This window comes from Protopterus annectens, chromosome 7.part0 (genome assembly GCF_019279795.1).
Source record: "Protopterus annectens isolate FY-2018-M chromosome 7.part0, PAN1.0, whole genome shotgun sequence".
Lineage (NCBI taxonomy): Eukaryota > Metazoa > Chordata > Ceratodontiformes > Protopteridae > Protopterus > Protopterus annectens.
The window spans coordinates 374,657,139-374,679,527 of NC_056739.1; the positions used below are offsets into that span (position 1 = coordinate 374,657,139).

The 22,389-nt window shown below is 39.6% G+C and overlaps 1 protein-coding gene across 2 annotated transcripts in view; it reads right to left on the reverse strand.

Annotated features, from left to right (window-relative positions):
* The window catches only part of MOV10 (Mov10 RISC complex RNA helicase), an 892,455-nt gene that overhangs the window by 96,364 nt on the left and 773,702 nt on the right, over positions 1–22,389 (reverse strand). For both annotated transcript variants that reach the window (XM_044076939.1, XM_044076940.1), the window contains exons 19-20: positions 8,769–8,894; positions 4,844–4,932 (exon numbers count right to left, since the gene is read on the reverse strand). In XM_044076939.1, the coding sequence (XP_043932874.1) occupies positions 4,844–4,932; positions 8,769–8,894 (215 nt within the window). The remainder of the gene's footprint in view (positions 1–4,843; positions 4,933–8,768; positions 8,895–22,389) is intronic.

The following is a 22,389-nucleotide window of genomic DNA, read 5'->3' on the forward strand; positions in this document are numbered from 1 at the left end:
GTGTTCCACACCTGACGTCATCACCTCATTGCTCTGATCTGACCATGAGCTAATCACTCTAGATATCCACATCCTGCCACAACCCCCTATTAAGGAAACTATGGTAAAAAATTTCTCCAAAGCTAACTTCATGCTTCTTAAGACAGAAGTGGTGAACTTCATGACACCCATGCAGATGGACAATACAGTAACGACTACTGAATCCTACACAATTGCACTTTATAAGCACTTACATGAGTGCATGGATCATGCTATCCCAAAAAGAACTAAGAAGCTATCCTCCAAAAAAAGGAAGCCAATCTGGTGGTCCCCTGCCATAAGCAAACTGTACAACAGAAGGAAGAGACGGTTGCAAAAGAGAGTAAAATCCCATGAGTGGAGGAGCTCCCTGGTCAGCCTCAGTAAGAAGCTGCAATCCCTGATAAAATCCTCAAAAGCTAGTTATGAAAACAAAATTGCTACTGATTCTAAAGGCAACCACAAAGCATTCCATAGCTATGTCAAGAATCTCAATGGCAACACTCAGATCTGCTCTGAGTTACAGCACAATGGCACTAAATATACAGACCCAACTGATATTGCCAACATCCTGGCAGATAGGTTCAATGCTAACTTTACCCCTCCTCTCACCCCCTAAAGAGCACATCTCTATACTGGAAAAATACAAAGTTCCTGTAATCACGGCTGTACAAGTAAAAACCACACTCTCCAAAGCCAAGAACACAGCATCCATGGGACCAGACAACATCCCAGGCTGCATTCTACATGAACTACAGAATGAACTGGCACCCCACCTAAGTACCATGTTCATTCATAGCCTCACCTCAGGCTTTGTGCCTGCTGAATGGCGCACAGCGACAGTTATCCCTCTCCACAAGGGGGGGGAGCCACCACTGACCCTGGGAACTACCGCCCCATTAGCCTGACGAGACTGGTCTGCAAGGCCATGGAACGTATCATCATGGAACTTATAAACAAAGACATTGGTAATCTCCAAACTCTGGACCCCACCCAGTTTGGGTTTGTAAAAGGCAGATCATGTCTCCTAAAACCTGATAGACTTCTTTGAAGCAGTCAACAAAGCTGTAGACAAGGGTAAGGTGGTTTACACAGTCTAGATCTTGCCAAGGCTTTCGACACCATCCCCCACTCTGGAATTATAGATAAACTCACTAAACCAGGTATAAATCCCTATGTCACAAGATGGGTTGCCAACTGTCTCACTGTCAGAACCCACACTGTGAAAGTAGCAAACTCCAAATCCGACTTCAGACCAGTGACAAGTGGAGTACCACAGGGTTCAGTCCTGGGTCCTCTCCTGTTTATCTACTTCTCTGAAGTACAGGGTAACACAGAAGGTCTTTGGCTAACAAAGTTCTTAGATGACGGCAAACTAGGAGTCATAATTGAAACTCCTAATGATGTGGACATCCTACAAAAAGGCCTCACTGAGACAGATGCCTGGTGTCAAAGCCATGGCCTCAAGCTCAATGCCAAAAAGTGCATTGTCATCCCCTTTGGTAAAAACTCTATACCCATGAACTACAACATAGGTAGTAGTATACTTAACATCGAAAGTGTGATAAGAGACCTTGGGACACAGGTGGACAGTAGTCTCTCCTTTGATAATCACATCGCCACAGTAGTCAGGAAATCCTTCTACATGGCACACCTCATCACAAAAGGTTTCTCATCCAGAAAAAAAGAGGTCATTGTTCCCCTGTACTCATCGCTCATTAGACCCATTATACAGTACAATGCCCCTTTTGGTATGTACCTCACAAGACATCTACAACAACTGGAAAGGCTGCAGAAATACCTCACAAAGAGGATTACCGGCCTCAAACTGATGCCCTACGCAGACCGTCTCAAAAAGCTCCAGCTTTTCTCCGTCGCTTATCGCCTACTCAGAGGCAATCTCTGCCTAACATACAAAGCTATGTCAAACCCAGAGCTGCTGGACATGCTCCACTTAAAGAAATCCCAATCCCTCAGAGCTACACACTCTAGGGACCTAAACCTTGTCACCACAATAGACAGAACATGCCGGAGGGATAGATTCCTGTCCCAGAGACTTCCCATACTCTGGGATAAACTACCTATCTATATCAAACAAAGCTCCTCATTATCACTCTTCAAGAAAAATCTTGATGATTGGATGGTAAATAAGAAATTCACCCCGGGGATCACCTATGTGGCCCTGCTAGACAGTGGCACAGGAAAATAATTTTCTTGGGTGGCAAAAGCCAGGGTACCTTTTTGGCTGGGCTTTTATAGGCCCCAGGGCCAATAGCCTAGTACCTACCTATGAACCTATAAATGAACAAATCAACGTTACTAGCTTGAGAGTGGAACCTGCATCTAACCACGATGGTGGCAAATCGAGATCTGAGGTAATGGGGACAGAATTAGGCATTATGGGTAGAGGGAGTAGCACGAGAGCTGGATCCTAAGTCTAGCGTATGCACTTCTAGTGCTTATACGGTGAAGTGCTCTACAGGAGAGTACAAAATGTTCCAAGGATGAGAGCATTGTTAATGGCAGCAAAAAAAATGTTTACCTAATACATACTCAGGCAATATTCTTTTCAGACTGCAAAAGGTACTTTTTTCTTTTTCCATACTTTATGGCCTATAACACTATAGTCACAGAACATTCAACATATTTTTTTGTTGATCAGAAGACTAATCACTGTTCACATTTTCAACCCAAATAAAAGAATGGGAATGGATATAAGAGGCATAAGAAGTTAAAATAAATTTATGGTGCTGGAAGATAGCCATAAAACAGTTACTAAGAGGGGTGAACTGCATCATTTTCATTTCTGCCCACCAGTGAAATAGATGATGAGTTTTCATCCAAGCTGCTAACATTTTGAGTACTATAAGTGAATTGGGTGCAAGAAGGCTGACCCAGCAAAAAGAGAATAATAGAGCTGACAGACTGAAGGCTAAAGCTACTTTTCTACTAGTTGGAGAACAAAACCTCATTGAGAAGCATCTCCTGGAAGAAGACAAGTGTAAGAAGAAAGGCTAATATGGCGGGGCTCAGGGCAGATTATACAGCACATGGCAAGTCCTGGTGCTCAACGAGGAGAAGAAAATGGCAACTGTGATTTTTTTTCAAGATATTTGTGTACTCTGATGCCAGTAAGAGACTAGGACAAAACAATAGTAAAGCATTTGTCAGTTCTGGCCATTTACCTGCAGAGAAGGGGTACACAGAGAAAAAAGCAGCATCTATCACATAATACATTTTGCACTAAATGAGTGGCAGTACTTTATCATGGACATAGAAAGCATCAGTTTTACTTATCAAAGACTGAACCAAGTGTTTCAGTTGCATGATGTTATGATGACAAAAATGCTGGGGGTGGAGTTCCTGTACAAGCTCAAAATATGGCAAGGTAAGTTTAAATAAGTATACTTCATGCCTTAATACATACTGGTGGTAAAATTGCTTGAATCTACACAGGGCTATACTATGTTTAAATGTTTGCTTTGCACATAACGCATAAAACTGCAGTGGTACAGTGGTATGGCAAAACCTTCATCGCCCAATTGCGACAGCACACAGGGCTGCCTGCCATGGAGCTCAGCAATGTCTTTTGGATCATATGGAAGCCCAAAGTGGCTCACAGTCAGTGACTTCAAGTCATGATCATCTATGTCTGGATCCACTTAGCTACAACTCCCATTTGCAGCTATATGATTTTTCATTCAGTTCTACATTCAATGTAATAACTATTTAGTCACACTGCATATACATCAGCAAGCCTCCCTTGGATCTGCTAAATATGAGCCAGCAAAGCTATATGCTTATTTATAACCTGCCACTGGGGAACAGCCTGGTGTTTGGCTAGTACGTAATACTCCTGCACGGCTATCGCTAATCAAAGTCTTGCAAGCACATGTACAAGGGATAAATGTTTTGCCTGTTTTATTCCACTTCTGGAAAATGTGGGTGTGCCACGGACAAATTTCTTCCTGGAAAATGCACACATTTCAACACAGTACTGTATCTACTTACAACAATAATACCTGGGAGAAATAAATACAAGGTTGCATAAATATTTGCTACATCAGTCAAACAGTTGTCTTCAAGGAATTTTTTTTAATAGCTTGAGCATGTGCAAAGAAATTTCAGTGATTCTGTGCATCTCTTCCTATTCAACAATAACACTTTCTACAGCTGTATGCACCCAATGTGTATTCACTACATATGCCACTCCCTATGACAAAAGTCAGACTAACACTACCAATATTCACACATATGCACACTATGTGAAAACAAAATGTTAGTAGCTTATGCCTCAAACAGTTCACCTCTGGTATTTATTGTATACACAAACTGGAAGAAGGGCTCAAAGCCAGTATTTTGATGACCTGTGTGTCAAACTTCATGCTTCAAAGGAATGAGTTTTAGTCTTAACAATTAAATGTTCTTTTAACGCAGCTGCCAACAAGTGCAACAGTTTTGTCCACTGAAAACTTTTTGCAAAGCATTGCTTTACATGTATTGCTAAATGTATTCAGATGCTAATAAGAGTTTCTGCATAAAATGTATCCTGGTTCATTTTGTTCTTGCAGACCATCGTCAGGATTGACCTGTCCATAAACATATCAAATATTAGTAGTACAACAAAATTAAATTCTCCATAGTAACAGTATTATGGAGTCTGCTTAATTTAATTTTGTATGAATCTATGAATCTTTCCCTTTAAATCCTGAGAATAATAATGACCATGGAACGTGTTATAAAGCTACCCCACCCATCAAAGAGCAATCTATATTTCTCCTAATAGCAATTTAGTCTTAAGATTTTTTTTAATAAATATACCTACTTCATCCATATGGGATCCTTAGAGAGGATGACTGGATTTCCCACCACGATTAGAAGGGACTTGGCTCTGGTCATTGCCACATTAAATCTCTAAAAATAAATAATCACTCGTTACTACAAAATCCCATTCTGAGGGATGGCCTCAAGATAGTGTGCACAGATGTTTATACTTTTACAAATAAAAGCAACATGCTCTGACAATGTAAAGTGATTCATGAACTAAACGTTGTGCCATATTCTTCTATATGTATGTATATATATATATATATATATATATATATATATATATATATATATATATTTTTTTTTTAATTTTAATATATCATGTTCTGTAAATATATTTATGTGATCTATTCACCTGTGCTGTGCCTGCAAATCGTCTATTGAGATCAGTGCACTACCCAGGTAAAGAAAAATAAATAAAATACAATCCACAGGCAGTTTCAGAAAGCCAGCATGCAGTTTTGGTGACCCATTGAATTTTGTACACAAACTATGTTAAACATGTTACTAAAATGCTATGCAGATATGAATGATTCAATCAAAGGTACTTGTACAAAAGTGTTCTATTAGCTCTTCAAAAGAGCATGTATGTAGACAAGAGTGAACGATACATATGCAGGGCAATGCAGATTATGTTTGTGTCTTTTTACTTTTCCCGGTTAGGGGTCACCACAGCGGAACTCCGGTCCGCTAATGATTGGCAGTAGATTTTTACATGCCGAGTTGTCAGCCCTGACACACAACCTTCAACGAAGGTACGCCCATTCATGCATGTCTCCACACAGAAGACGCTCTAGCAGAGAATCGAACAGGATAATGTCTTACTGTGAGGCGACAACGCTACCGCAGCACCACCACCGCAGTAGAGGGCAATGCAGAGTATACAATCAACTAATGATTAAAAACATTACAGTGCGACTCATGCAAGCAGAGTGGTGTAACTGCTATTGCAACTTGGTTAGTGAGAAGTGAAGGAAGAATAATTAAAGATGCAAGAAGACAGGTTTTAAAACAAGTGCATTTATGAATTTGGCTCCATTATGTTGCTAGATCTGGAGGAAAATGTCAAAATAAACATCTCCAAGGACCAAACTTGACAATATTTTGCTTCTTAGCTAGGAGGTAAAAAGATATCTATGAATGCAGCTTTGTGTCAGGCATTCACTCTTGTAAATGTAATTTGTATGCCTTTTTGTGTTAAGTACTAAACTAACCAAAATGGGGCACAGAATGCTGGAATATTGATCTACACACTGTTTTTCTCTCTCACACACCTTATTTATTAAAGGACACAAACTGCTGATGTCATATAATTGCATGATAAAACCGAGTAAACTGAATGCAGGTAGCAGAATGTTACACTGCTGTAGTGAAAGGAAAGGTGAGTAGGGAAACAGGGTGAAAAAGGTGTAATAACAGCTCCAATGACATGACCAAACTGAACACTGCAGACATGGATGACACTGAGAAAGCATTTGGGTATGCGGATGGAATTATTTTTCTTTACAGTTTTTCAAAATTCCATTAGCCATGATTTAATCAGGTATATTTGAACATATGGAAATACACAACATTTAATGACAAATCACCAATTCCATACTAATGGATAATACAAATCAATGAACACTGCAATATTCAAATACTAAATCAAAGATCAAGTAAAATGCACTTTCAATAAAATAGTGATCATAGTATGACCTTTTTGTAAGAGAAAAAGCCTCTACATACCAGATGAAGGGCTTCAATCCACATCCCTCAACATTATCAAACCTTGTTTCTAACTCTGTGAACACACCTGCACAAAAAAAAATAAATACCCATTCCATTTTCTATAAGGCTGTGCAGTCTCCAAGTTGCTGTAATTAGGTTCAAGAGAATGGGGAATAAAGCTTTGCAAAAATAAATGTATTTGTGATGTGGTATTGTTTACCTGTACAAGCTGTAGCCAAGTATTTAAGATTGGTAGCACTTGAATAAATTACACAATCATATTGTGTTTTTCTCATAATGGTATTGATTGGCATATTCATTGATATTCCAAAGCCACTGAGTCTTATGACCATTCCAACATTTTCTGTGCCCTTCCATTACTCTCCCCCCTCAGGCTACACCTCCTTTTCTCAGAACTGCCAAAGCAGTGACAACCCTGAGTAAATGTGTGGATACCCATCCAGTCATCTAGTTTAAGTTGCACTGTTTAAAATGCTGGGAAGGCGATTCCAGAAGTTTGGGTGTCACTGAGTTATAAACCTATGCCTCCACCATGTGAAGATTTAGGTCATTGGTTTGTACTGGTGGAGATATTGGGTTTAAGGAGAAACAGGGGACCCAGGACAAGCTGGCTTCCAATGGTATGGTAAACAAGATATAGCTCTCCTCAAAAGTCTAAGACACTGAAAAAGGGAGAGCTTCCAGGCTCTACTGGTTGCTCAGGGACTTTTTGCTGTGATATTTTTGGTCAGGAACTTTGGGGGTTTCTCTAATTAGTGAGATACTTCCCAAAGGGAGCATTATACTGCATAACGGGCCTGATCAATGCTGAGTGTAAGGAGGTCATTACCTCAGGCAAAATAAAAGGATTTCCTGATAACAGTTGTTACATGGTGGTCAGACAAGAGGGAGCTATCAAACCCAAGTACCTAGTTCTCCAACTACATTTTTACTTTGTAGTGGTATGTTGTCTATACATTATAACAACTCTTAACCACAACGCTGTGTATTTGTGATCAATCTATCAACTTTCATCCTTTTATTTACCTGACAAGGTTAATGTAATAGTGTTTTGGAATTTTGTACTACCAACTGCACTTTGTGCTCGTCTCCTCAGGCGTATACTGAAAAAGGGTCTTAAATTGTCCATCAGGGCTTTCCTATAAACAAATTGTAAATAAATAAGTAGATAGGTAAACAAAATATATAAATATGACAAGGGGAGGGGTTGTATACCAACAAGGATGATACTACACTTAACATTTAGTTTATCCCTTTTTTAGTATAACAAAATGTCACCAGGGAAAGTTCATTATGGCCGATTTTGTTTCATAGGGTGATTTAACCCCAGTCTGTAGTCACCTACAAACTTTGCCAGGTTTTGCCTCAATGTTTGAAGATCTAACCAGTAGCAGAGCCCTGAGGGACACCACTGGTCTCTTTCATACTTTCTGAAAAGGCATCTTCAACTTGCATTATGTGGGGTCTGTCTTTCAGCTAGTTTGCTATTCATCTTACAACATATGGCTTGACTTGTAAAGCATTTAGGTTTTGTATGATGTCAACATGGGGAATGGTACTGAAGGCCTCGGCCAGGACAAGATATGCCATTTGTACTGTATGGTCACCATTAACAGCCTCTGTAACCCTTTCAAAGGAGTTTCCCACATTATACAGAAAATATTAAGCCTTCAAAAAAAATCAAACTGTTGGGAGTCAACTATCGAGATTGTTTATATCAGAGTTTGAGGACAGTTACATGCTCCATGGTTTTGCAGATGAGGATTGTAAGGCTGATAGGTCTGTAATTAGCCAGGATGTTTGTAAGCCACCCTTATGGAATGCACCATTCACCTGGGATAAAACCGGCAGGTAAACCTAAGTTAAACAGTTTGTCTGCAAGGGCCTGCAACACGTAAGCAACCAGATGTATTTCCAGGTGTAATGGAGGAAATATTTTTGGTCTTGGTTAACACTTTCAGTAAGTGATATTTAGAGATAATTGGGGGAGTAAGGAATTCAGATATTCTGGGGCTGTGAATAGAACAGTATGTGTTCTGCACCATTTTGGAAAAGGTTCAGTAGATTCGTTTCATCATTTATGCTTTCCTTCTGCCAGCAACCAAGAAAAAAACAGGTAGTTATACCAAACTCAAAAAAAAAAATAAATAAAAAAATAAAAGAAATAAATAAAATTAAATGTATGAATGTACCTTGGGGTTTTTAACAAAACCCAAACTGAACTCCTCATCCATCTTCAAGTAGTCCCCGCTGGTGCGTACAGTTGAAATTATTATCACTCTTCTTTCTTGGCCCTGGAATTCCTCCACGGAGCCCACCTAGTGGGAATCAAGGAAACACAAGGTTACCAGGGGTCAATGGTAATCTGGGACGAATCACACCGTTACAAGCAATCCCTAATTTCTGTGTCTACACAAATGTCTTGTATAATGCTACAAGTATACTGTAACACTCTGATTACACTTCATAACTTCCTAATGGATCTCATTTGACAGTCTGCCAAAGACATTCAATTCAGTAACATGTAATTTACTAAAATAGTGACATTCGATTCTGTGCAAAGTGACATTCTTTGGTTCTATGCAGTTCACATTTTAATTGTGAAAATGTGGTTATGTTTCTGACTGAAAAAAATAAACTTACAAACTTCAGTGAAGGCATAGTAGCAAGAATTTTACAGACCTCTTACATTTGTTATAATAAATTTATTACAGGACATAATTCCACAGCATAGCAACTAAAATATGGCTAAAGTGCTTGCTGCAGATGTTAAAAACCACACCCTGATAAACATGTATAACAAACCTCAAAAGTCACCACGTTAACACGAGTGTGTGAAAATTTACAAATTCTTCAGTTTTACAATTAGTATACCACAACCGTGTAACCTAAATATAAATACCTCATTTTTCATCTGTTTAGCAATGGAACATAAATGTCAAACTTAAGCTCTGCTATAGCCTAGCTTTTCACTACTACTTTTAAGAGACACAGACTTATTCCATTATGCAATGTAGTTTCTCTCAAGAATGAATAGTTATTTTTTTTTACTAGATTAGTGAATATTACACACAATCTCAGTCAAGGACTAGCCTTTAAATCTTGTCCTAAGTGGCAACAATGTGCCACTCCATAGCATGGTTGTAAAAACAGTGAGTCTACTTGACCAATAGGATGATGGGGATGCAGACCTACTGACTAAAATTACCCTCAGAAATTTTTGATTCAGATTTTTTCAAAAAAAAAAAAAAAAATCAATTGGAATAATGACATGGCTCAGAATGGTAGTCATCATGTAGGGACGGCCACGGTGGTGCAGCAGTTAGCATTGCTGCCTCACAGCAAGAGGTTCTCTGATTTTATTCTTGGTTGGGATGCCTTCTGTGCGGAGTCTGCATGTCCTCCCTGTGGTTGCGTGAGTTTCTTCCGGGTGCTCTGGTTTCCTCCCACATCCCAAAGACATGTTGTAGGTGGATTGGGTACACTAAACTAGCGCTAGGCATGAGTGCGTGTGTGTGTGCCTTCTGTGGAAGGCTGGGCACCGGGCTGGCAACTTGACACCGTAAAACACAACTGCCAATCACGAGTGGACATGTGATCTGCTGCGGCGACCCCTAACTGGGAAAAGCCAAAAGAAGAAGAAGGTAGTCATCATGTACATTTTAAGATTATTAATGCATTTAGAGCACTTATTGATTTCATGACAAATAAGTAGTATATGTGTAGAATCCAATTGTGTTTTATGCATTATTTCTCAATTCAAAATAATATTTAAAGAATGACAACATAATCATTGGCTTACCTTTTCAAGGGAGGGATGTGGACTGAAGTAGAGAAAATTCTCTGGATTAAAAGTGTACCAGAAAAAAAAAAACATGTACTGAAAATTGCTGTATTATTTTACCTTTACATAAGGCTGTATGGTCTCAGAGTTAATAAACAAAGACAGTGAAACACATCTGGCAGGGTTTTCCTCCTGCAAATACACTTTTTGTGTTTGTTGAAGTTAACATTTTCTGTTGTCCGTTTTACTTTTCTGATGTTTCCTGGGCCAGTATAATGCAGAAATGAGAAGAAAATTGCAGGAACGGCATATTCAAATTTCTATCCAAGATCAACGATTTTTAATCTTTTGATTTGACATGGCAATGTTTTGGGGATCAGAAGGTTATTGTATTTTTCATTTGTACAAAGGTAGAGGTTCAGGTAGATCATTTGCCTGAATAAAAAGTAGTAATAGGGGGATATTATTTAGGATCCATTACACACAGCTGAAATTAATACTGGAGAGCAAACAGGATTAGTCAAACTTGTCAAAAAACAAAGCTACTGAGGATTTCACTCCCATGACCTCCATTAATTGTATATAAACTGTGTGACGCACAACCATGGACAAAAACACCCAGAAAAGTTGAGGAAAGTAACAGCAGCTCTCTTCCTGTAATGGACCCCCCCCCCCCCACCATTACTACTTGTTTCCCCATTTGCAGTGGGGCCACTGGATGTCCCACTGTTTGTGGATAAAATGCTTGAAAAAAACTATATTACTACCATAATTAGTCACCAGCCTGAAAACATCATCCCTAAATGTATGTTTTTTTATACTGCAACAACTCTCTTCTATCAACTTCTTGAACACAGTCTTGAGTGGTCAAAATATCCTTATATTTATACCCTGTCACAAAATCTTCTAACCAAATCAAGTTCCTGTGTCTTACATTCAACATCTGAGGAACATACTCTATGAACTCTTAAAAACTATGATTTGGGGATATGTGGGGTGGATGGCAGCTAGTGGCATATAAAAATGTGTTAAACTCCAGGTTTTCCTATGCACAGTACTGTTTAGAGTGCCATCCTTGTTTCACGAGATGGCAACATCCAGAAAAGTGAAGTGTGAGAGATCATACTGAACACTAAACTGTATACCCCATTTATTTTCATTAAAATATTCTATGAACATAGAATATCTTAAAGAAAATTATGGCAGATCACAAAATATCTGAATTAGCTCCTGCACATTGTTTGTTTTCTTACAGAAGAGGAAAAACTATTGGTAATTACTTTAATCATTATAAGAAAAGTGGTAGACATAAAATGGACACACAGAGAATAGATTGTATCCCTGTGGTGGATTGCCAACCATGTGGGCATTGCTTTGCATGTAAGTATGTTTTAAAAACAAAACAATTTACATCTAGGAATACCCCCAAAGTTTTTGATATCCTTTGTTTTGGTACTTGCTGTTCTGACTGGGTATTTAGCTACTTGTACATGTTGAGCTTTTTATGTAGGACAGATGAGTGACATCAGGAACGGACGCCTGTCTAATGCATTATATAAACATGTCCAGAAACATCCTCCTGCTGTATTTAATTCCACTATTATTGACAGGATTAATCTAGCTTCATGTAATAAGTTGAGTTGGCATGGCATCCTGAATAATAAGGAATATTCCTGCATAGTGAGATTGGAGGCTTTATTTTCACCGGGGCTCAATGAAGTGATGCTGTCTCTTTAAAAGGGTGGTGATTCTCTAATGGTTCTCTAGTACATGTATATTTAAATGTGGCATTGTTGTTTGGAACTTTAACACTGACGAAGGCATGGAGTTGCAGAAACTGGTCTGTTCCTTAAAGAAATTTTAAATGGTTCTGCTGATTTGAAGTGCTGACTGCTGTTGCTGTTTGGATTCATCATTTTGCCTTTGCACTTGGCTGTACCTGCTTGGACTTTTGTATTCCACGATATAAGGATGTCAAGGACTCTGCTATATCATACTGCACAGGCTGTTATGATGATGCAGTGACTGTTCACGAATCCCCAGGCACTGTACATGGTTCATAAACCTTTACTAAAAACATTAAACCATTGTAAAGGCTTCCTAAAGACAGAAAAGCAATGGAGTAACTAATATCAAGTTTATTTTATCTGAAACATACAGTACCAATTGTTAACATTTTCATTTAACAAGAAATCTGTCAAAACTGGGTTCTGCATTTATATGCTTGCGTAGAAATACTGAAGATATGTAAAGCAGTTGCACTGCTATTATTGTCTGCCGGAAATTCGGCATCTGAGAAACAAGTGAAAATTTTAAGAATATGCTTTATGAACAGAGCATTAAGAAATGTTAGCAGTAATGCAGCCTCTCAATTCTTGAAAATGTACAAATTTTGAAACAGAATTATAACAGTATGTTTTTATAGGGGCCTAGAGGTGGAAATAGAGAGTCTGAGAACGGAAAAATCAGTAAATCTTAAAGCACATCACTTTTAAACTTAAGTCAAAATAAGGAACTACATAAATCTTTAAATTTTGTGTCATTTAACTTTTACAATCCAGCTTGGTAGACACATTTGTACAAAAAAAATACAGGAGTAATGTTTTTGGGAAAAGGATGTCCAAACTCCTTCATTTAAGTGTAGGCTGTTTGACTAAGCTTTGATTGTGGTACTGCAAATAAATAAATAAATAAATACATTATATATATATATATATATATATATGTATATAAATAAATTCTAATGGTTCGCTACACTTCACTTTGTTCCACCCCCTGAAATTCATTAATGTTTTAAAAAAATACATCGCTGAATAAATTTACTATGCATTAATGACAACATATATACCCCACTGACTTCAAGTCATACCTCTCAACCTCTTAGAGCAAGAAATATGGATGAACACATAAAAGTAGGACAAAGGCCCAAAGTAGAGGCCATTTTTAAATATTGCTCCTACAAACTTGGAAATGTGCTAGATTAACAGGTTTTGCATTAGCATGAATTTTCTGAAGGGTATGAAGTCTGAAACTCAAATGTCTGTCATTATATTCTAACTTCAGTGTTTAATGATTTGCCACTCATTTGTCAGAAAAACACAATTTTATGAAAAACGGACCAAAAATATGAGGCAAAAATCTGGACATTCTGCGAAAATCTGTACAGTTGAGAGGTATGCTTCAGATTTATTTTTTTTGGAAAATAAATATGTAAATTTGATTATAGAACCATCTGTCAGGTTACACCAATACCGACATTCACAAAAATGATGCACAAATAACCAACTTTCAGTTTGACAGGCAACCCAGCAAATCAAAACCTATTGTGCATGCACACCAAGTTCAGGGACTTTAGATAATGTTTTTTTTTTTTTTGTTTTGTTTTGTTTTTTGTGGACCAGCGATTTTTTTCCCCTGGGAAAAAAATCGCTATTCTGGGTGTTTGAGATTTTAAGCTTTTGCTTAAAAATGGTCAATGAATTAGCATTCGCTAATTCAATATAGACCTGCAGACACAACATGCCATATCACAACCAAGTGAAATAACTGTATTTAAGTGGTGGGCTCTGCCCACTCGCACACCACCAGTGTGAGGGCTTTGCCTACAGACCATCTTACTTACATATACTCTACAGATGCACAATCGTGACTAGAGTGCAAACACCTTCAGATTGCACTGTAGTCATCTGCAAACAATTAACACTTAATGTAGTTGCATGAACTCAGAATTGATGGACAGCAACACTCAAAACACATCAACCAACGGAAAGGTTATCAGAATGCCTTACGCACATATGAACCGTGGTGGAATAGAATTTTGCACCAAGATGTGACTCAGGTTTTTCCACATCAGCCTAAACATCAGAAACCAAGTAGACAAAGAATGAGAGGGCATACTCCTCTTCATCCTGGGGGGATTACTTCGTTATGGTGCTACCTACTAAATGAATGGTAAGCAGACCAGCCAGAGTATTCCAAGCACCACCTGGTCCCAGTGAGACACTGCCTTTTATCATTTATGTTATCCATGTCAGTCAATCAATCAAGTGCAAGGCATAGGAGGATAAATTATTATAGAGATGTGACAGTCATGAAGCTCATCAATCCCCAGGTTGCATAGGATGGCTCCAGGTCTATACCACTTTCCCCTGCCCCAATTACAATTCAGAATGCATATTACATTTCTAGTAAAGTGGTACCTGGGAATAAGAGGAGTAGCACAGACAGGGGAACCTGGAACTGTAGGTTATAATCTAAGCCAAGAGTGTAAACAAAGATTTTAAATTGCAGGTTTAAATGTCTTTCAAGGCAACCCTACATCTCAAAACATCAGTGTCCCATCTTGTCACTTTGTTTCATACAACTATATCAGCCACGGTAATAAAGAAAATAAAAGAAAACTCTGCTCCATAGTATCAACAGTGTACATATCAAAATTGGGATTTTAATACAGCTGTTTCAGTACATTTAACCTAGAATTATATGCTAAGTTCTCCAAACCATTTTTTTCCACCCACTGATTAAACAATTGTTTCAAAAGCCTAGATCAGAAAATCTTATTCCAAATATCCTCCTATTTTTTAATACTCCACTCCACTATCACCTTCTATTTTCTCTCTGCTTCACTCAAATTTGCACTTACATTTTGTTTGCCTAACTGTGGACTTTTACCTTTCATTAGTGTCTCCACATTCTAGATTTCTGACTCGTGCATTCAATGACGCAAAGAACTAACAGTCTTATTTGTACAAGATAGTTTCTATATAACAATTGGATATTTTGGTATAGTTGCATGGTCACTTGCTGCATTCAACAAGCAAACAGCTCTCCACTCACTATATGTTTTTTTATCTAACCTACAAACAATAAGATCTATTAAATAACTTATCCACTTCAGCGGTATTAAGTTTTTGCCTAAGAAATTCACCCAGTGGAAAAGAATCTGTAAGGTACTGAGGTTGCCAACTATCAGCATCTAAGTAAGAACTATCTGAACTTTCTTTTCTAAACAACTAGGTATTTACCAAATTTCCATATTCACCTCACAAAATTATATCCAGGAAATCCACAATGTCTTGAATTTTTTGTAAGAAAATCAAATTCCAAAATCATTAGAATTTAGATTAAACCTAGACTGTTCAGTATTAGGACTGTCACCCAAGCTTAATAATTGCAAATCATCAATCATTCACATATTCAAAAACCTGAATTCACATCAAATTTTCAAAATCTTTCAAAATGTTATGCAGATATTTACATATTATAGAGCAAATGAGTCCCCCATAGCAATTCCTTTCTCTTGTGGAAAACATTTCTATTTACAGACAAATATATTATGGGTTAAAAATACAAAGACTCAACATAAATGAAGACTACTGGCCTTTGCCCGAGTAATCTGCTACTGCTGATACTCCAAAAGAATGGAGAAGAGATGTAAAAAGATTACTGGCATCCATAGTTAAGCAGACAAAATCATTCACCCAAAGATTAATATTTATGCACATATTCCTTAAGTAACCTCTCCACTAACAAAACCTACATTCTGGTCAGGTGAAACCCATCAACTACTGAAACAGCCAGCCAGGAGGGTTCATAATACAGCTTTGCATTTCAGAGACAAGTATAACAGATGGAACACGTAGGATACTTAAACAGCTTAGAAACATCTTCCACAAAGTGGAACAAAAATATACAAACCTACTGAAGGCTACCAGTGAGACATAATTAATAGGTAAAATATGCAAAATAAAGGAACAAGGAGTAGAAAGTACAGTTGTGTACACTTACTATAAATGTAGATGTTCGAGTGTATTCACTGTTGCAGTCATTACATTTGGGTTATCTGCTTGCAGGTAGCCCTCAGTCGGCCTGATTAACAAAGTCTTGGGTCCTACGTCTGTTGCTGTCCCTTCTTCCAGGACATCAGGTCGTCAGGGGTATAAAACATGCAGCCGACGCCATTACATCAGTTTTTCTTGCCACAGATGTCAGGTGCCCACCTAATGGGAAGCAATTAAATATAAAAGTACAAGGATATACCTCCAACAAAAAAGCAAATACACCAAAAAGGCTTTTAGACATAGTAAAGGAAAGTAGAGGTACAGCCAAAAGAAGTTAGGGGGCTGGAGGGAGGGTAACCAGGACTGCAACAGTGAATAAACTTAAACATCTACATTTACGGTAAGTGTACACAACTGTACTATGTTCTTTGTGTTTCACTGTTGCAGTCATTACAGTTGGGTAGATTCCCTAAGCTATAATTGGGAGGAGGAATTTTGATAGCATTAGGGCTAGCTATAAGGCCCTGCAAGACTGTAATGGCAAAGCCAGCTCTGGATTTAGAGAAAATTGGCAAATGATAATGCTTGGTGAAAGTATGTACAGAACTCCAGGTAGCAGCTTCTAGGATGTCCCTGGTAGGGACGCCTCTGAGAAAGGCTGTACAGGTAGATGCAGCCCTGGTGGAGTGAGGTCTGATCCCCTGGGGGATAGGTTTTCCATGGTGCTTATAGCAGAAATGAATGCAATGGTTTATCCATTTAGAAATGGTTTGCTTTGAAATAGCCTTACCTTGTGCCCCTGCAGCAAATGCCACCAGTAGTTGTTCAGATTTCCTTTGAGGATTAGTCCTGTCCAAGTAGAATCTAAGTTGTCTGTGCACATCTAAGGAATGCAGTATCTGTTCCCCTTTATTCTGTGGATTGGGAAAGAAGGTTGGCAAATGAATGGACTGATTAAGAGCCACACTGGATACCACCTTTGGCATGAAGGATGGATTGGTTCTGAGGGACACCCTGTCCGCATGAAAGATGATGAAAGGCTTCACTGCCATAAGGGCCTGTAATTCAGATACCCTTCTAGGTGAAGTGATTGCTAAAAGGAAAGCTGTTTTCCAAGAAAGAAATTTTAAGTTTGCAGTAGCAGCTGGCTCGAAAGGAGGTAGAGTGAGTTTCTCCAAGACAAAGTTAAGGTCCCAGGCTGGGGTTGGAGCTCTCCTGGGTGGTCTCAAATTTTTGGCCCCTCTGAGGAGCTGCTTGAGCAGTGGATGAGAGAAGAGGGGAGGTTCTGTGTAATAATGAGTAGAAATGGCTGAGGCGTGGATTTTAATGGAGGAAAAAGACAGGCCTTTGTGAAGCATCTCAGTTAAGTATTGTAAAATCTGAGGTAAATTGGGCACTGCTGTACTCAACCCTTGAGTTTGGTTCCAGGCACAGAATCTTTTCCATTTTTCAGTGTAAGATTTTCTAGTACTAGGCCTCCTTGCCTCTAAAATGATATCCATCACAGGTTTGCTGAGGGATGGTAAAGGAGAGATTAAGTAATTAGCCAGGCTGCAAGGTTCAGTGTTAGAAGCTGAGGGTGCAGAATCTGGTTCTCCTGCTGAGACAGCAGGGAAGAAGTCTGAGGCAGATGCCATGGAAATAACCGTGACACACTGCGCAGGAGGGGGTACCAGTGTTGGCATGGCCAGTCTGGAGCAATCAAAATCATCCTTGGTTTTCCCTGTTTGATTTTTAGTAGTACTTTGGAGAGCAGAGGGGGGGCAAACAAGTCTATATCTGGGCTTGTCAACATGTTGAAAATCCTTGGTCCCAGTTTCCACTCATGTGGGTCCATGAGGTTTCTGCTTAGTCCGTCTGCCAGTGTATTTAATTTTTCTGGCAGGAATTAAGCTTGTAGGTGCACTTGGTAGCTCAAGGCTGTGTTCCACAACGCCATGGCTAGTCTGCAGAGGGTGTAAGAATGTGTACCCCCCTGCTTGTTTATGTACCACATAACAGTGGTGTTGTCCGTCTTTACCATTAATTGTCCTGGAAGAATGTGGTCCTTGAAGGCTGTCAGAGCATTCTGTACAGCTAACATTTCTTTTTGATTGATATGCAGGTGCATTTGACTTGGGTCCCATTTGCCCTGAATGCACTTCCCTGCCAGGTGAGCCCCACATGCATAGTCTGATGCATCTGTTAGGGTTTGGGTGGCAGGGGGTGGTGTAAAAGGTAATCCCCCTTGTATTGGTCGCAGGCCTGTGCCCACCAAAGGAACTCTAGGCGTAGGCAAGGTATGATAGTAATCATTGTTTCTAGGTCTTGAGAATGTTGGCACCATAGGCTTTTTAGATAACACTGTAGTTTTCTCATATGCAGTCTTGCATATGGAATTAGAAGAATACAGGAGGCCATGAACCCCAAGGCTTTTAGTATTTGTCTTGCAGCTAGCAGGGTTTTTGTGGCCACTTGTTTGAAGTAGGCTGTCAAATGAATTTGTTTCTTTGGTGTGAGGTAAGCCATCTGGGAAGTTGTATTCAAGTTTGCTCCCAGGAATATAATTTGTTGACAGGGTACCAGGTGTAATTTCTTTTCATTTATGGTGTACCCCAGAAAGGTTAGAGCCCTTTTTACAAAGGCCAAATGATTCAAAAGTATGTCCTGGCTTTCTGCCTGAATTAGACAATTGTCCAGGTATGGGTATATTTGAATATTTCTTTGCCTGCAAATGCAATAACTGCAGCTAGGCACTTTGTGAATACCCTGGGTGCAGTAGATAAGCCAAAGGGTAGTGCGGAGAACTGATAGTGCGTGTAGCCTGCTTTGAAGCGTAGGTATCTTCTGCAAGATTCCCTGATTGGGATGTGCAGGTATGCTTCTTTTAAATCTAGTGTTGCCAAACAGGCATCTTTGCCTAGCATAGGGAGTAATTGGTGAAGAGTCAGCATCTTGAATTTTGGAATCTCCAAAAAGGTGTTTAGAGTAGACAGGTCCAGGATAGGACGCCATGAATTGTCTTTTCTGGGTACCAGGAAAAGTCTCGAGTAGAAACCTTGTCCCTTTTCCTCTTCTGGTACCAGTTGAATAGCCCCCATGCTTAAGAGAGAAAGTACTTGTTTTTGGGCCTCTGCCCACTGCTTTGGGGATAGGTCCGGCCACCCACTTGGTGTTGGCAACGTGTGGAAGTGAAATTTGTATCCCTGGGACACTATATTTAAAACACATTTGTCCTGGGTAATGAGTTCCCAATTCTTTGCATGAAGAACAATCTTTCCCCCCAAAGGGGCAGTCAGTTGATAAGGGCTTGGAAATTTTAAAAGAAAGTCATTGAGACAGCTAACCATAGGGGAGTCTTATTATTCCCAGATTTGGAAGTGGAGCCCCCCCACACTGCTTAGTTGTGTTTGTCCTCTGGGACTGAAACCTGGGGTTTTTGCTGAGTCTGGGTTTGGCTTGAGAAGACCTGGAAGGGGCTGGAAAGGACCAGTTCTTAGAGGGCCAGTGCCTATTAAATCTAGGAGACTGAACTTAACAGTTTGCATAGATTTAGCTTTATCTTCCATCTTTTTAAGAACTTCCTCAGCCTTGTTGCCAAACAGGCGGTCCTGATTTAAAGGGGCATCCAACAATTTAGCTTTAACATGATCAGGCAAAGATTGCTCCTTAAGCCAAGCATGCCTTCTGAGCACAGACCTGGTAACAGCATCCCTGCAAGAGGCCTCTAATGAATCAAAACCACATTGTAAAGTATGTTTTCCAACTTGTTCAGCAGAATGCATTAAATCGTGTAATTCTTTATTTTCCACACAGTCAGGAATCAACATAATTTTCTGTTTAAGAAGTCCAATAACATGTTGCTGATACTTTAACCTATGAAACTGGCAGTTTAAAGCCCTAATGGTCAAGGTTGCAGAAGTGTAAACCTTCTTACCCCATCTATCCAGCGCCCTGGAGTCTCTATCAGAAGGGGTAGGATTTTTAGCAGTAGAAGCCTTAATGCCCTTGGGCCCCTGTGAAATAGTCTCTGGATCTGCAATAGGATTTTTGAAAAGGAACTTGTGGGACTCAGGGACCCTGTAGTATCTGTCAGGTTTTCTGGGAGCAGGAGGCAGGGAATCAGGGGCCAAACTAGATTCCGAAAAAGCATCAACAATGTCTAGTACAGGAGGAATAGCTAAAGGCCTATGCTGAGGTAAGAGAAGGAAATCCCTAAGCCTCTTTTTTGAATCAGAAAAATACTGGCTTTCCCAGTGGAAATGTTCGAGTATGTAAGGTTTCTCCAAAATAAAAATCCTCAGGAGGGGAAGCAGAGGGAATGGAGTCCTCTGCATCAGAATCTTCATAAGTAGATAAGGGCAAATCCAGATCATTAGAATAATCAGAAAAAAACAGAATCCTAAGCAGAAGATTCATTATTAACTTCAGTCCTAGGCCTCTTAGAAAGGGGGGGGGGGGTTGGCTACCCCTGATTAGAATTATTAGATCTTCAGCCATTCTTATCATTTGATTTTTAGGCCTAGAGGCCTGAGCATGTGGCCTGGGCATCGGTTTTTAGACATGGATCGAGATTTAGGCCTAAGTAAAGAAGGAGGCGTTGGTTTAATATGCAAGTCCACAGGCCTGAATACACCCTCGGAAGCCGGTGCCTGCACAGCAGCTCCAGACCCATCCAAGGTAAAGACACCCACGGGTTCCATAGCTGATGCATCTTGCGGCATACCAGACTCTGAATGGGTCTCAGTAGAGGCCTGCGAATCAGAAGTAGCGGGTATCAGGGGCTGCAAAAGTGCCTCACTGAGTACTGGTGAACTGGCGACTGGCTTTGGAGAAGCATCGTCAGCAGTTTTGGACCTTGGAGGCCTGTCTCTGTCTTTATCTTTGGAATCCTGGTAGTCAGATGGCTAACCGATGACATTTCTGGGTAATTAAACCGAGAGGTGAAAATATACCGACGAAGGATAGTGCGCTGATTAAATAAAGCACAAAACCGACAGCAAGGTAGGTCGTGGTCAGGGCCTAGATAAGGAATACAGTACGAATGAAAATCTTTATGAGGTATTTGCTTTCCACAAGTAATGCAATTATTAACTTTTACTGACATCGGTAAGGAGCAAGAAAAAGTTTCCCCAACGGGGTACTTAGCTTTAGTTGAAGACTTCGATTCTGAAACTCATGGAGTCGGCCGACCGGCACTTGCAAACTGCTTCTGCTTCGGGCACTGAACGGCAAGAAAGACTGATGTCATGGCGTCGGCTGCATGTTTTATACCCCTGATGAACTGACGTCATGGAAGAATGGACAGCAACCGACGCAGGACCCAAGACTTTGTTAATCAGGCCAACTGAGGGCTACCTGCATCAGATAACCCAAATGTAATGACTGCAACAGTGAAACATGAAGAACATCCTCTGATGGCTATATACAATGTTAGGCAATATTAACAGCCAGTTTCTATTAGCAATCCAAGACAGATACTTCTTTTAAGTCCATCAAAATATTGTACCCCTCATTATACAGGCTCTGCATGCATACCTGTCAACTGTCCAGAATTTTGCAGAATGTCCAGATTTTTCCCATATATTTTTAATCAGTTCCTCATTAAATGTGTGGTTTTTGAGCAAATCACTGAAAACTTGAAGTCACTAAATAATAATATACCTACCTCTGAGTTTTGGACTTCATATCTCTCAAAAATGTATGATAATGCAAAATCTGTTATTCTAGCAACTTTCTATGTTTATAAAAGCATTATTTAAAATCTGACCTGTTTTGGGGCTTTTATCTCCCCACTGTTTTTTGCTTTACCCAGAATTCTTCAGCTAACAGGTTGAGATACATTTCTTCATGAGACCTGCGGACTTAGATATCCTCCCAAGAAGGGCAAACTACAACAGTCAGAACACAAGCTAAGTGGCAGGGATTAAGGTAAGCCTCTTTGAGCAACTGTAAAGTGTATAACTGCATTGCTTGAATGCTCAAGTCACAGAAGACCTTGATGGTCTGACCATAACCCTGTAACTCTGGGAATCACTGCTTGCTTATGGCATTGTCCTTTAATACCACGTTGCAAATCAAAGTCCATATCCACACACACACACACACCCCACTACATATCCAGATTTTTACAGTGGCTTACTACTGACATCAGATCCCTGACTTTCTCCTGTCATTCATTTCTGCCTAGGGCCAATACAATGAGAGCTGCCCAGAATGTCTATTTTCTGGAAGAGTCCTGTCCTTCTGGATGAGAAGACCTGTATGATT